At 46.1% G+C, this 14,955-nt stretch overlaps 1 protein-coding gene across 6 annotated transcripts in view; it reads right to left on the bottom strand.

Annotated features, from left to right (window-relative positions):
* Positions 1 to 14,955, bottom strand: part of TEAD4 (TEA domain transcription factor 4) — a 58,852-nt gene that overhangs the window by 28,488 nt on the left and 15,409 nt on the right. For 4 of the 6 annotated variants that reach the window (XM_073314109.2, XM_073314138.1, XM_073314158.1 and 1 more), the window contains 4 exons: positions 10,424 to 10,531; positions 7,826 to 7,934; positions 4,355 to 4,419; positions 2,338 to 2,400 (listed from right to left, as the gene is read on the bottom strand). In XM_073314109.2, the coding sequence (XP_073170210.1) occupies positions 2,338 to 2,400; positions 4,355 to 4,419; positions 7,826 to 7,925 (228 nt within the window). In that variant the 5' untranslated portion in view covers positions 7,926 to 7,934; positions 10,424 to 10,531. The remainder of the gene's footprint in view (positions 1 to 2,337; positions 2,401 to 4,354; positions 4,420 to 7,825; positions 7,935 to 10,423; positions 10,532 to 14,955) is intronic. The other 2 variants (XM_073314119.2, XM_073314147.2) reach the window with 2 other exon arrangements.

Raw genomic sequence — 14,955 nt, 5'->3', positions numbered from 1 at the left:
AACGAGAGCGTGGCAGACTTGCCTCTGCAGGTCAGAAAGGAACTGACTGGTGCTGGGAAATGGTTCACTGCAGGCATGTGAGCAGAGCTCACAGCATGGCCCAAAGCAATGTAAAAGGAAGCTAGAAATGGAGCTCCCCAAGACACCTTCATTCCCTGAGAATGAAGTCTCCTTGCCCCCAGGCATTAAGTGGAAGCAGGCTCAGCTGGCTCATTTCCAATCACGCCAAATCCCAGGGCTGTGACACGCCAGGAACAGAATCAAGGTTACAGATACAAGCAGCAGTAAATCTTTTCACATGGTGGGCAGTTGTTTCCTACTCGCACTTCCTCTCTCAAGCCAGTCTCCACCTGAATAGATCACTTACTGGCACCACAGGCTTCCAGCCCAGACAGCCATACCTAGCTGCTTTGAATTGGGCAGCTGTAATTTGTAACTTCTTTCCCTTCTCAAAGCAGCTGGAAACAGGACTGGCTAATCACGGAACTATCACAGAGTTGTACAAAGAAACTGAGGGAGGGGTGGAAAGTGTGGTAGCTGGGGATCAAAACGCAGACACATGCAGTTCAGCACTGATCGGGACTGAGTCCAGCTGGTTCATTTACAGAGAGTCAGCTCCTGACGATGAACACTGAGGAGTCATAGAAATGGAAGGCTGAAAGGGACCTCGAGAAGTCATCGACTCCAGCCTCCTCCACTGAGGCAGGACCAAGGATAGCTAGACCATCCCTGACAAGTGTTTGTCTAACCTATAATTAAAAACCTCCTATGACGGGGATTCCACAACCTCCCTTAATAACCTCTCCCAATGTTTAATATCTTTACGGTAACAAGCCTTTTCCTAATATCTAGCCCAACTCTCCCTTGCTGCAGATTAAGCCCATTACTACTTGCCCTACCTTCAGTGGACATGGAGAAAAATTGATCACCATCCTCTTTATAACAGCCCTTAACATATTTGAAAAGTGTTATCGGGTCCCCCCCCACAGTCTTCCTCTCAAGACTAAACATACCCAGGTTTTTTTAACCTTTCCTTTTAGGCAAGCTTGGTAGAATTTGATTTTTTTTATAATGTTGATAGATAATATTAATGTTTATTTTTAAGCATTTTTTACTTTTACGTATTTAAATTTTCTCAGTTGCAAAAATTATGGGGTTTTAAGGGTTTTTTATTTTTATTTAGTTAAATTTTCAAAGTTGTGGGAAATTCTATAGTGGGGCGAGGCAATAATTATTTAATTACAGTAGACATTCAGAATGAAAAAGTTCAAGCTTTATAACCATTAAAACACAAATTGTCAACATCACATCAAAATATACAAGGTAAATATCCTTAAATCAAACTCTGATACCTTCTCAAGCAGCATTTCTCTTCCTTTGCCTAGATGTACCTTTCAGTTATTACTGATCAAAATAGTTTTTGTCGATTTGCGTGCATACAGTGAAACGGATGTTTACCACCATTTACTGATAAAAATGTAATCCTTCCAAGCCTACTCACTGGTCATGTTTTCTAAATCTTTTATAATTTTTATTGCTTTCCTCTGGACTCTCTCTAGTTTGTCCACATCTTTCCTACAGTGCGGTGCCAGAACTGGGCACAGCACTTCAGCTGAGGCCTCACCAGTGCCGAGTACAGTGGGACAAGTACCTCCTGGGTCTGACATACAACAGTTCTGTTAATACAGCCCAGAAGTCACCTACAGCTTCTAAACAGCTTAGTCCTAAATTACACTCTTCACCCCAGACCTGTGTTAGACACAGGTTCAGAGTCACCTCAGCTGGTACAGGGAGTCACAATTTGCAAGGGACGTCCCTCCCCAGCAGAAGCGCATCCCCGGAGGAGGTACTGGTTGCCATCACCATAGTCCCCTCACGGTTATGCCAGCAGAGGGTAGCTTTAGTTTGTCCAGGCAGCTCCACGGGATTGCCACCAGGAGAAGCGGTGAGTCACCACATTCCCACGGCTTGTTCTAACCCTACTACAAACCCTGGCAGCACAAGGAAGGGAGGTTGTGGCCACTTTATACCACCACAACCTCTATCCCACCCCCATATATGTTCTGCCACTGTGAACCCAGTGATGTGCACTATGGCAGCATACACCAGAGGTAAATCGGCCCCACAGAAATGAAAGTCATTGTTTCTTCATTCTTTAAATAGAAATCGCTTCCAGCACCACAGAGCCATAACAATGCAAGTGTTAGCTCAGCACTTCCTGGGAAGTGCCTCTTCCTCCCTGGCTTACAACAGTTTAGCTGCTGATCTCCCCCCAACAAGGCTATTAGGAGGGATTGGCTGGTGTGTGTGCGTTATGGTTAAGGATGCCCAGCATACCTTTAGCTTGGCTTGGATCTCCCGGGCTTTCCGACGCGCCAGCACCTGGATGTGACTGGACACCTGCATTGAAAAACAATTGCCATCCTCATTCAAGGGGACATCTTGGGAGTTGCCAGCAGTACTGAACAGAAGCCCATGACGTCTGTGCGATGGGGAATTAGTGATCCTTTTAGTTTCTTCTTTTCTTTTATATTTTTTAAAGAGAGGTTGCAGTAAGAAAGACTTTCTTCCAAGCGCAAACAAGCCCAATCTGATCAGGCTGCAGGGGCTAAGAATAGGTGTCAAATCAGAGGTCTCCACTGACCCAAAGGGCCCTGTGAAATCACAGCCCTTCTCCTAAAGGGCTTAAGGAGGCTGCTTACATGTCACAGACCTCTCTCTTTATGGTACCACATTATGGCCTCGTCCAGGTAGACGGGACACTTCCCAAAGTGAGTTCTTACCTAAATCCCTCCTCTCCAGCCTTTATAAATTCCTTTGACTCACCTGACTTTCCCTCCTCCCACCTTGGGCTATGCCGAAGGCCCTTCATTTGCCATTTTTATTTTTATTTCCTGGGATCATTGGGCTTTATTTAAAAACCAGTGAAAACCATAAACAAGGGGCAGTAGGCGGAGGGCAGGAGGGGTGCCCAGTACTCAGAGGGGATGGGGGGCAGGGACACTCACCATGTAGAAATTGCAGAAGCCTTCCACTCCCAGCAGCAGTAGGGCAGTCTCGCTGCTGGGACCTGGCTCCCTGCCTGTCTCGCTGCCCCACTGTGCAGAGGAAGCTGATGGGAATGCACTGAAGGGCCAGGGTCAGCAGGGGGCTCTGTCTAGCAGAGGCAGCTGATGGGGCTCTATGCACTGGGGCTGTGCTAAAGGCTGGGATCAGGAGAGGACTGGCAGACTGCAAGCTATGAATACTGATCTCCTCTGCCAGGGAGAGCCTTCTGCTGACCCCAGCCCTTCAGCATGGCCTTGTCTTCTTCCCCTGCAAAAAAATCCCCGGGTCCCAAAACAGCCAAATTTTGGGTGAAAAGTCAATAAAACCACAAAACTGGCTTTTTCAAAAACCTGGGAATGGTTCTGGGAAAAATCAGTAAATACCGATAACAGGCACACGACCATCACCATAAAGCTGAGAGAAATGAGGGCTGAGACTCTGCCCAGCTTCTTTATCAAGCAGTGGGGTTAAGAGAGAAGCTAATGCTAACTCTGAACTCGTGTGTGCCTGAAAGGTTCTCGACCGAAAGGTCTGGAGACCTGAAGTCCTATGTGTGTCTCCAGCAATGGCACATTATTCTGAACAGCCCAAACCCCTGTGTTTTAATCCCTGACCTGGAAGGACCATCTGTAGGAGTTCTGTTCCTAGGGCTACGCATTCTTTGGCCTTTCGAGTGAGATGGCCCAAAAGAGGACCAATTACGGTGATGGGACTCTTGTCTACAGAGAACGGGACTGAGACTGCGAACTCATTCATACATGTAACCCATCAGATGGTAACAACTTCCATTAACTGACAAGGAGCGGGAGAAGGCACCATACACCAAGACCAGGGGTAATCAATTATTTTTTGTCAAGGTCCAAATGTCTTGGTCAAGGCATTTCTTGGAGGCCCAAACTCCAGAGGAAAATCATACAAAAATAACTATAATAATAATAAGCAAATAAAAAGATTCCACAGACTGTTAAAAAGCTTCTGGTGGTCCAGATTTGGCCCGGGGTCTGCCTACTGACTACCCCGGCCTCACCTTTCTCACTAACCCGAGAGCGTAACAATTAATCTCTCTCCGAACGCGCCACTGCAGGAAATTTCCTGTGTCCCTGTGTGGTAATGCTACAGTCCCATCTGAAGACACTCAGACTGACTGAACTCACAGCTCTCATTACCCAGCAGACGGTGATGATCTCTTTCCAAAAGGCAGAGACTAACTGCAGCCAGCAGAGAGGCCATTAGTTCACACAAGCCCTCTCCATCCCTCGGGACACAAACAGAGCAGCCAGTGTCACACAGTCAACTTCACACCTACCTGTTTCCTTGTGCGCGTTTTCCCTGTTCTCAGTTTAATATAGCGGGCAATCAGCTCATTTCGGCCTGGAACAAGGAAATAATTCAAACCAAAGTTTAGAGAGACATGATCTCAGCAAGAAGATGTAGCCTGGACGTTTCTATCTATAGCGGCCTGCAGGGAGGCGATAAGCCCTAATGCTAACCCCTAGGTCAGGAATGTTCTCATTTAGTTCATGTTGCAGAGGCCAGTGTTAAAAGAGAAGAAGTCTGGACTGAAAATTCTATTCCCCATATTGCCTGTGTGCAATTTACAATGATCTCTAAAAGTTCCAGGTTTGTGTCCTTTTAATGGCTGGTTGTGACCAATAAAGTTCTGAGGGGTTTTCTTCTTGCTCTTTTTTTTATTGAACCTTAAAAATTCAGGTCCTGTCTGCCTTGTTTTCCATGGAAGGCTGCATGAATGCTTGGAAAAGTGGGATTAGAACATCACAAATATCAAAACAATGATCATTGAGAGGGGAAGAGATATTTTATTTGGGTGGTTTAAAGCTCTCTGGAGAGAGGGGTTATTTGGTTTGGGTTTTTTTAAACACCTGCTTAACTCAAACATGTGGATAAACAATTTGGAGAAAGAGTAACAGCCGTGTTAGTCTGTATTCACAAAAAGAAAAGGAGTACTTGTGGCACCTTAGAGACTAACCAATTTATTTGAGCATGAGCTTTCGTGAGCTACAGCTCACTTCATCGGATGCATACCGTGGAAACTGCAGCAGACTTTATATACACACAGAGAGATCATAAAACAAGTGTGTATATAAAGTCTGCTGCAGTTTCCACAGTATGCATCCGATGAAGTGAGCTGTAGCTCACGAAAGCTCATGCTCAAATAAATTGGTTAGTCTCTAAGGTGCCACAAGTCCTCCTTTTCAATTTGGAGAAAAGCTCTATCTCTCTCAGAAATTCAATACCCGGGCCCTTCCATGAAGGGTTGAGAAAGCTCTCACTCTAGGTCCCTGAGTCCTTCAAGGAGACCTCCAGCAGAACCATGGGAGGACCACACTTAATCTTGACATTTCTAAAGTAAAAACATGAAGAATTTTTTTTTAATAATAAAATTTTTTAAAAATCCAAACTTTATAAATTCTAAAGCCACAACAAAGGGCACAAACACCTTTTTTGGTGTCTCTTCCATGTCACTTTTAGTTGATGTTGACAGAGGGAGCTGCAGCCACAGGATGGTTTACGTTATGTTCATGAAATGTAACGAAGCACAGACATGGCTGTCTCCAGCACTCTGTCCACCTAAGTCTCAATCCGTTCCCTGCTCATATTGTTAGAGAGGCTCCCCTTGTTCTCACTGGGAGCAGGAGCAGGCTCTTAGCCACATGGATTTTCCAGTTTTCCCTGCTCTGCTACGCACAAAGATGGAATTATTTGATGCCCAGTATAGTGCTGCTGACTTCTCCGATTCTCACAGTGCCAGCTAGTGCAGTGACAGGCCCAGGAGAGGGTTAGATGGGAGCAGATGCTGTCAGACTACCTACCACCTGGCTGTTTTTCAACCAGCATAGCCATTTCTGCGAAGCTGAGACCAATTGCTAGTGAGAGGTCAACATCAGCCTGATAACCGACCTTTCTCTAGTGCCAAGAACAATATTTATGGCTTTTCAAAGCCTCCATCTGGCTGACTCAGGCCGGTAGCCTCGCAGACTGGCATTTACCGAGCAATGCCAGGGTAGGGGGTGCTACTTCCAGAATGCTGGCGTGGCCCAGAGCTGGAGAAAGACAATCTGACAATGGTGAACAATGGAAGCTAGACAGAACAAAGTGAGCTCCCCAGAACCTGTTTGTCTCTAATGAAGTGTGAGGGAATGTGTATGTCCACAGAGGGGGTGGGCTGCAGAGGAGGAGGAATGGGGTGTGAAAGAGAGAGGAAGGGAGAACTGACCCAGTGAGAATTTTACAAGTAGAATTTCAGACAATCACAGACTAATGAAAATAAACTTTATGGGGCAAATGTATCTATGGTGTGACTCCATTCAAGTCCGTGGGTTACATAAAGTGAGCCCAATCCCCTCACAGATATCACCGAGACCACCACTGACAAACCAGGGCAAACTCTGCACTGATGTAGACCCTATGCAATTCCATTACAGTCAGTCAAGTCGCAGGTGCAGGATTTAGCTCTTTTGTATCCAATCACAGTCACCCTCTTTTCCAGCTTCCATGCTTTGCTTTCCATTTCTCATCTCTCATTACCTCATTGCACCTTCCTCTTTCTGAAGCCAGGAGACAGAAAGGCAGCAGGGTGCATTACTTGCTAAAGGCTCCAGCAGCAAATGCAGGTAACCCTGCAAAGATATTAGCAACCTAGGGACAGACAGAATTATGGAGGGTGCTAAACCTGAGAACATCCCTAATGGGAACATATTAAAAGAACACAAGGTCATAACCCCAGGAGAAGCCAATTCTAAAGATTTGTTGTTTCCCCTGTTAAAAGCCAGAGGTGCGCATGTGAGGGATTTCTAGAAGTTTGTGGGTTCACTGTCTAGGAAGGGCGGTTTGTTTCCATTACAAACCTGGCTGCAGGATATTCAAAGCCTCATGCCCTGTCTTCACTTGGCTGGAATGGGCAGGGAGCTGTCGCACACTGTCAGATGGCTCATTTTTTAGAGCTCAGTAATCTGATCGCATGTTGTGTTCTTAGAATAACTCCCGTTGAGGCCTGCCACAGTCACGGGAACCTACCAACAGTTGTGTCTCCTCTGTCTGAACTGCGCATTGGATTTCATGAAGCTCTAGCCAACATACCAACTGCAGCCCACTGCCAGAAAGCCCTTTATCCTCCCTGAAGCCTTCCCCTTGGAGGCATGGGATGAAAAAACAGAGAGTGCAAGAAAGAGTCTCTCTCAGGTTCTTGCTCTGCTTGTTGTTCTCTTTACAGCCCTGTGCATCTGAAGCAGGTTTGCCTTCTGCTTTTGTATTAGACCTCTATCCCTGTAGCAGCATTAGATCTGTCTCTCCTCCCATCTCACTCCAGATTGCAGCTACTTGGATTCAGTAAATTCCACCAAGGTTTTCCTAAGAGAAGCACAAAGCATCTGTAATTCCCCATTCCTAACTGTGCTCATTTCACAGATGAAGAAGTCATCATTGCAGAAGAAGTCAAAGGAGGCCCCTAAGCCATGAGAAATATGTCCCAATCCAATTTCTCAGCTATTCTTTGCTGTCTTCCAGTGACAAAATATTGCTTGTACAAGGCACTCTCATAGAAATTTTCTCCACTAGCCCGGGATAAATCCTGTGTATCAGAGAGCACGTGCTCACAGAAAGGAGAAAATGGGGGACCAGAGAGTCTATTCTGTACTGGGTAGGAGTGAACAGTGGTCTCTGCAGATAGTCACTACTGTGAAATGGTAAAAATACCTGCTACTTGGTGCAATCTGGTCCATTCCAAAGGCAAGAAAAGAATATTTGCATTGGGACTTACTTTGATGAGCAGCATGGGTAAGCCATCTCTGACAGTGATGATCTAGCAGTATCCCAAAAGGGGTTAAGTAAATCAGACGTAGGGAAATTATCTGCCCCATCTTTTCAATCTGGTGGTATAATTTTAATGAATGGTTAATGGGATGTCACAGTTTTCTGGACTTCATATTTATTTACTTAACTGTTGATTACAAAACACAGAAACATCTCCTCCAAGAATTGCACACACTGGAAACTGACTGCCACAAATAAATCAAGCCACTAGGAAGTTACAGACATGCAGTACAACACCTGCGCCTTTCAATGCGCTATAAGCGCGAAACAAAACTAAATACTGAGTTAGTCCCAGGTTCTGTCAGGCCATGGCCTAGATAAAATTCGAACATGGGGAAGCTAAATCATCACTGTCAAAGCTACTGCCTCAGGTCTGCTTCCCTGCCTTCCTCTTTTTTCATCCCACTCATTCCTTTCCTCTTTCCTTCCCATTATAGTAGATGCCTTCTTGGGCATCATCTTTTTAAAAACAGTGCCTCATATGCCAATCCTAGACCAACTCACCTTGTCTATCTACCGCATAGTCCTTCCTCCCCAGCAAGATCACTGCAACAATTAACCACTCGCTGATATCTTCCCTGATACTAAGTTCACTGCCATCATCCTTAGGCTCTCTCCCGCTCATTGGCTACTGTCCCACCTTCCATTTCCTACCAAAGTCCTGGGAAAAGTCTTCTCCTCCTCTTATCTCCCAGCACAGTCTCCTTTACTGCTTCCAGTCCAGCTTCTTCTCCTTCCAGACTACTGAAACTGCCCTTTCTGAATAGTCAGTGGTCTTGCTCTCTCCTCTGGCCCTGGCTCCCGCCCTCCTGACTGCTTGATATTACCCACCAAGATCCAGTGCATCCTTGCTTTTCTGTTTTCACCCCATAACTCCCCTTTGTCTGGTTGGAACTTCTCCACTAAAGTTTTAGCCCTTGGCCTCATCTCTCTTCTCCTCTAGCTATTCCCCACTGGCCTTCCCCCATTCCGAATTTAACCTTGCATATCACTTTCCTATACAGATGGCTCTCTAACCCCTTCCCTGAGTCAGCCTTTCTGCCTATTTCACCCCACTAGCTCCTACTTTTTACAGAACTTCCATCAGCTCAACACGCACAGCACTGATGTCCTCACTAAGAGCACCCTCAGCCTCAGTGAAAATTCCACCACAGACATGTCCCACTCCTACCAAAACCCTGTTACAGATACCTCTGCCTTGATTCAGCTCTAACATTTCCCCACGCTCAGGGCACGTCTACACTGCAATTAGACACCCGAGGCTGGCCCATGCCAGCTGACTCGGGTGCGCAGGGCTCCAGCTACTGGACTGTTTAACTGCAGTGTAGACGTTTGGGCTCCAGCGGGAGCCTGGGCTCTAGCACCCTGCGTGGTGGGAGGGTCCCAGAGCTTGGGCTGCAGCCTGAGCCTCAATGTTTACATCGCAATTAAACAGCCCTTTAGCCTGAGCTGTACAAGCCCCTCATCAGCTGGTATGGGCCAGTCGCAGATGTCTAATTGCAGTAGTCACACCCTCAGGTCTCCTAATTGGCTTTTCTCCAGCAGAGTCTGAGTCTCTAAACACTAAATTAATGAGGTCAAAATTCACACACATCCAGCTTCTTTCAGACTTCACAAAAATCTGTATTGTTCCTCCCTTCAGTGCTAAATTCACAGCCACACACTCCCTTAGGAGGAGGTGAAACTTAATTACATAGCTACTGTATGTCCTCACCTCAGTACAGCTTGGTGTTTCTTTTACTGTACATGCCTTGGCCCTCAGGCGCCACATGACTTGGCTACATATACATAAAAAGAAAAGGAGGACTAGTGGCACCTTAGAGACTAACCAATTTATTTGAGCATAAGCTTTTGTGAGCTACAGCTCACTTCATCGATGCATCCGATGAAGTGAGCTGTAGCTCACGAAAACTTATGCTCAAATAAATTGGTTACTCTCTAAGGTGCCACTAGTCCTCCTTTTCTTTTTGCGAATACAGACTAACACGGCTGCTACTCTGAAACCTACCTATACATAGACAGCCCTGTAGTCTCTCTTCCAACCACAAGTGGGGGACAGCTTTATAGTTGCTCAGAGCTGCCATTGTACAGTAGGGTTCATTACTCTGACCGAACCCCAGATTGCCACTTTGCTTTCTACACAGCCCAGTTCCATAAATCTACCCATCCCTTCCAACTTCGGTCTCTGTCAAGATTGTGTCTGTGGCAGCTCTTCTGCTAAAGCACTTATTCATCCCTAAGTCTACTGTCTTGGCTAGAGTAGTTCCTTCCTCCATGGTTTCCCCCAGCCCTGTATGCAAACTTGACTGTTCAAAATGCACCTCCTTGGCTCCTTCTCCCACCCAAAAGCAGGAACATAGCACTCCTGTCCTCAGAGGTCTTTGCTGCTCATTTCAGCATCTAGCACAAAATCTACTTCCTAGTCTCCAAGGTCCCTCACGTTATCTCCCCTCCCATTGCCATTACTTCTTAGTTTGGGCTCCACTCTTTCTCTTCACCAACCCCTTCTCTATGCTGTTAGATCCTTCCCACATGATGCCCTTACCGTGATGTGGCAAAGTTTCCTTGTCTCTTTATGCCAAACTGGTTCCTCAGCTTTCCCCGAGTCTCATCTCAGGAACTATTTCTCCTCCCTGGCCCGTGTCTCCTCCTCCTCTCGCCGATAAAAGAAATAAACACCACAGCTTTAGCATCCCACTTTTCCCAGCCTCAATCGTCAACCCTGAAATTTGGCTTTAGTTCCCCAATATCCTCCATGGCCTACTCCATGCTATGCAGGCATTTATGGTGTCCCAGGGGGATCCCCCCCGTAACAAAGCCGTGGAACAATCAAAGAGAAGTTGGAATCCACACATGGTTTCACACTGAGCCCAATACATAGTGGGACATCATCTAGGAATTTAGTCAGTACTATGCGGAGAACTATGAAGTGCAAAGGTATTCAATATATATGATGGTTCTATACACCAATCTCAAGTCTTAATGATTTAATTCAAGGAAATCCCAGTCACCTAGGATACAACTTACTGCACTACTGTACACACAAACTACTTGTATGTGCAAGTCAAGAAAACTACGTGGTATACTGCTATTAAATTGAGCTCTGCAGAGGAAAAGACTGTTTTTATTTTGTGCCACCTACAGTGACAAGCACATTGTCCTTGCTTATTAATTAAATCACCATTATGATCACCATCCTGGGATCATTGTGTATGAGACACACCATAGAAAAACACATTGCATTTTATTGGGCCTTACTGTAAATACTTGGCCCCTGGCCAAATCAGTCCCAGAAACCTCACTCTGATCCCTGCAGGGCATCAAAGAATGCCACCAGCACAGCACTAACTAATTGGGGATAAGCCCCTTTGGCATAAACACATGTACTGGACCACCAGGAATTTTATATTCGGCTCTGAGAACAGAATTCCATCTTTGTGATCATTCACTCCTGGGTTGCTCCCTTGCATGGCTCTAATGAGCTCTAACCCTCCTCAGGAAGGGCTCACCACTCCTGGGATAAGAGAAGATCTGAGTCCCTATGTTCATTCAATCCTAGCAATAATGTTTTGAAGCCAACAATCAACACAGCAAGCTGCTCAGGTACTTCTTTAAAAATTCTCTGACCCACTGGTTTTGCTGTAGGGTATGTAACTCGGCAAATGGGAGATCAGTGTCACCTGCACCTTCAGTACTATCGCTACCAACTTGCTTTCATCTCTTGCTCGTGCAAAGTCTGTGGCTCTGATCTGTGCTCCTTACTTCTCTGAAATGGCATAGAAGAGTAGGTGATATTCATGAGGCAGGACATTCAAGTTATACTGGGCCAAGGCCATCTCACTAGAGAGAGGTTTTGACACATATCTTCAGAAAGAATACTTAGCACTTACACGGCACTTTTAATCTGCAGATCTCAAACTGCTTTACAAAGGAGGATAAGTATAACTTATCCCCATTTGGGAAACTGAGGCTAAGGGTGGTTAAAGTGACTTGCCTGAGGTCACAGGACAAGTCAGCGATAGGGTGGGAGATAGAACTCAGGTCTCCCAAGTCTCAGTCTAATGATCTATACAATGGGCCACACTTGCCTCTGTAAAAGGGCTACTCTTAGAAAGGTCTATATTTATTCCCCTCCTTCTTCCACATCAACCTGAGACACATTGCTAGTAATCCAGGAAGTGCCATACTAGATCAGACCACTGGTCTCAGATGGTGGCCAGCACCAAATGCTTCAGAGGAAGGTGCAAGAAACCCCCTAATGGACAGGGTTGGAATAACCTGCAAATAGCGGGAGTTTCTCACTAACCCCAGGCAGTGCATGATGCTGGCTTAGAGCTGATCCTAAGGTTTAGACTCTGACTAGCCCTCACAGAGATGCACAGTGGGAGGGGAGTGAGTTAGGATCTTCCTCTGCTTGCACAGCTCACCTAAAGGCTAGGCAGAACTGGACTGCATCTACTACTCCCTAATTATTCCTCCACGGTACAGTATGTATTACAGGGAAGATGGACTGGGGGCAGGACCATTGCTCTACCCCCTACACACAGGACCATGATGCACTCTTTAAAGGACTATAGAAGTCTACTTATTCCTCCATTCACTGGGGAGCTCCAGGCAATATGGCTCTACACCACCCTTCCCACCAAGTGCAATCTCATCTTCAGCGAATGAGTGGGATGCCCATATCTGCTGCATACTGTCCCTATACCTCAGACCATAGTACTGCAAGATAAACCCACCCAACAAAGCACTCAAACAAACTCACATGGAAATCTGTAGCCAGAGCATTCTGAAACTGCAGGGCAGCGCAAAGATTGTTCTGAGATCTCCTAAAGTCACACTGGGACAAACCGGTTGGGAACTGTTAGTGGATTTAGTTAGTATCTCTCAGCTAGAAGGATCTCAGATTATGTATGCGTTCTTTCTAGCTGGGAGATGCTACATCTGTAATGTAAGATCATTATCCTTACCTATCCTTCTACCTATCCTTCTACCTTTGTAGAAAGAATAGTAAATATGGCAGGTGACCAGGTTGGGTTAACAGTGAAATCCTTGCTGATCTTAAACACAAAAAAGAAGCTTACAAGAAGTGGAAGATTGGACAAATGACCAGGGAAGAGTATAAAAATATTGCTCGGGCATGCAGGACTGAAATCAGGAAGGCCAAATCACACCTGGAATTGCAGCTAGCAAGAGATGTTAAGAGTAACAAGAAGGGTTTCTTCAGGTATGTTAGCAACAAGAAGAAAGTCAAGGAAAGTGTGGGCCCCTTACTGAATGAGGGAGGCAACCTGGTGACAGAGGATGTGGAAAAAGCTAATGTACTCAATGCTTTTTTTGCCTCTGTCTTCACGAACAAGGTCAGCTCCCAGACTGCTGCACTGGGCAGCACAGCATGGGGAGGAGGTTACCAGCCCTCTGTGAAGAAACAAGTGGTTCGGGACTATTTAGAAAAGCTGGACGAGCACAAGTCCATGGGGCCGGATGCACTGCATCCCAGAGTGCTAAAGAAGTTGGCGGATGTGATTGCAGAGCCATTGGCCATTATCTTTGAAAACTCATAGTGATTGGGGGAGGTCCCGGACAACTGGGAAAAGGCAAATGTAGTGCCCATCTTTAAAAAAGGGAAGGAGGAGGATCCTGGGAACTACAGGCCAGTCAGCCTCACCTCAGTTCCTGGAAAAATCATGGAGCAGGTCTTCAAGGAATCAATTCTGAAGCATTTAGAGGAGAGGAAAGCGATCAGGAACAGTCAGCATGGATTCACCAAGGGCAAGTCATGCCTGACTAATGTAATTGCCTTCTATGATGAGATAACTGGCTCTGTGGATGAGGAGAAAGCAGTGGACATGTTGTTCCTTGACTTTAGCAAAGCTTTTGACACAGTCTCCCACAGTATTCTTGCCAGAAAGTTAAAGGAGTATGGGCTGGATGAATGGACGATAAGGTGGATAGAAAGCTGGCTAGATTGTCAGGCTCAACGGGTAGCGATCAATGGCTCCATGTCTAGTTGGCAGCCGGTATCAAGTGGAGTGCCCCAAGGGTCGGTCCTGGGACCGGTTTTGTTCAATATCTTCATTAATGATCTGGACGATGGTGTGGATTGCACCCTCAGCAAGTTTGCAGATGACACTAAACTGGGAGGAGAGGTAGATACGCTGGAGGGTAGGGATAGGATACAGAGGGACCTAGACAAATTAGAGGATTGGGCCAAAAGAAATCTGATGAGGTTCAACAAGGACAAGTGCAGAGTCCTGCACTTAGGATGGAAGAGTCCCATGCACCGCTACAGACTAGGGACCAAATGGCTTGGCAGGAGTTCTGCAGAAAAGGACCTAGGGGTTACAGTGGACAAGAAACTGGATATGAGTCAACAGTGTGCCCTTGTTGCTAAGAAGGCCGATGGCATTTTGGGATGTATAAGTAGGGGCATTGACAGAAGATCGGGGGACGTGATCATTCCCCTCTATTCGACATTGGTGAGGCCTCATCTGGAGTACTGTGTCCAGTTTTGGGCCTCACACTACAAGAAGGAGGGGGAAAAATTGGAAAACATCCAGTGGAGGGCAACAAAAATGATTAGGGGACTGGAACACATGAGTTATGAGGAGAGGCTGAGGGAACTGGGATTGTTTAGTCTGCAGAAGAGAAGAATGAGGGGGGATTTGATAGCTGCTTTCAACTACCTGAAAGGGGGTTCCAAAGAGGATGGATCTAGACTGTTCTCAGTGGTAGCAGATGACAGAATGAGGAGTAATGGTCTCAAGTTGCAGTGGGGAAGGTTTCGGTTGGATATTAGGAAAAACTTTTTCACTAGGAGGGTGGTGAAAAACTGGAATGCATTACCTAGGGAGGTGGTGGAATCTCCTTCCTTAGAAGTTTTTAAGGTCAGGCTTGACAAAGCCCTGGCTGGGATGATTTAGTTGGGGATCAGTCCTGCTTTGAGCAGGGGGTTGGACTAGATGACCTCCTGAGGTCCCTTCCAACCCTGCTAGTCTATGATTCTATGATAATGTATTATCTGTACTACAGTAGCCCTAGAGGCCCCAATCAAGGGTTAGGGCTCCATTGTGCTAA

Source organism: Lepidochelys kempii, chromosome 1 (genome assembly GCF_965140285.1).
Source record: "Lepidochelys kempii isolate rLepKem1 chromosome 1, rLepKem1.hap1, whole genome shotgun sequence".
In the NCBI taxonomy this organism is placed as follows: Eukaryota; Metazoa; Chordata; order Testudines; family Cheloniidae; genus Lepidochelys; species Lepidochelys kempii.
This window is presented reverse-complemented; position numbering and strand designations above follow the sequence as displayed.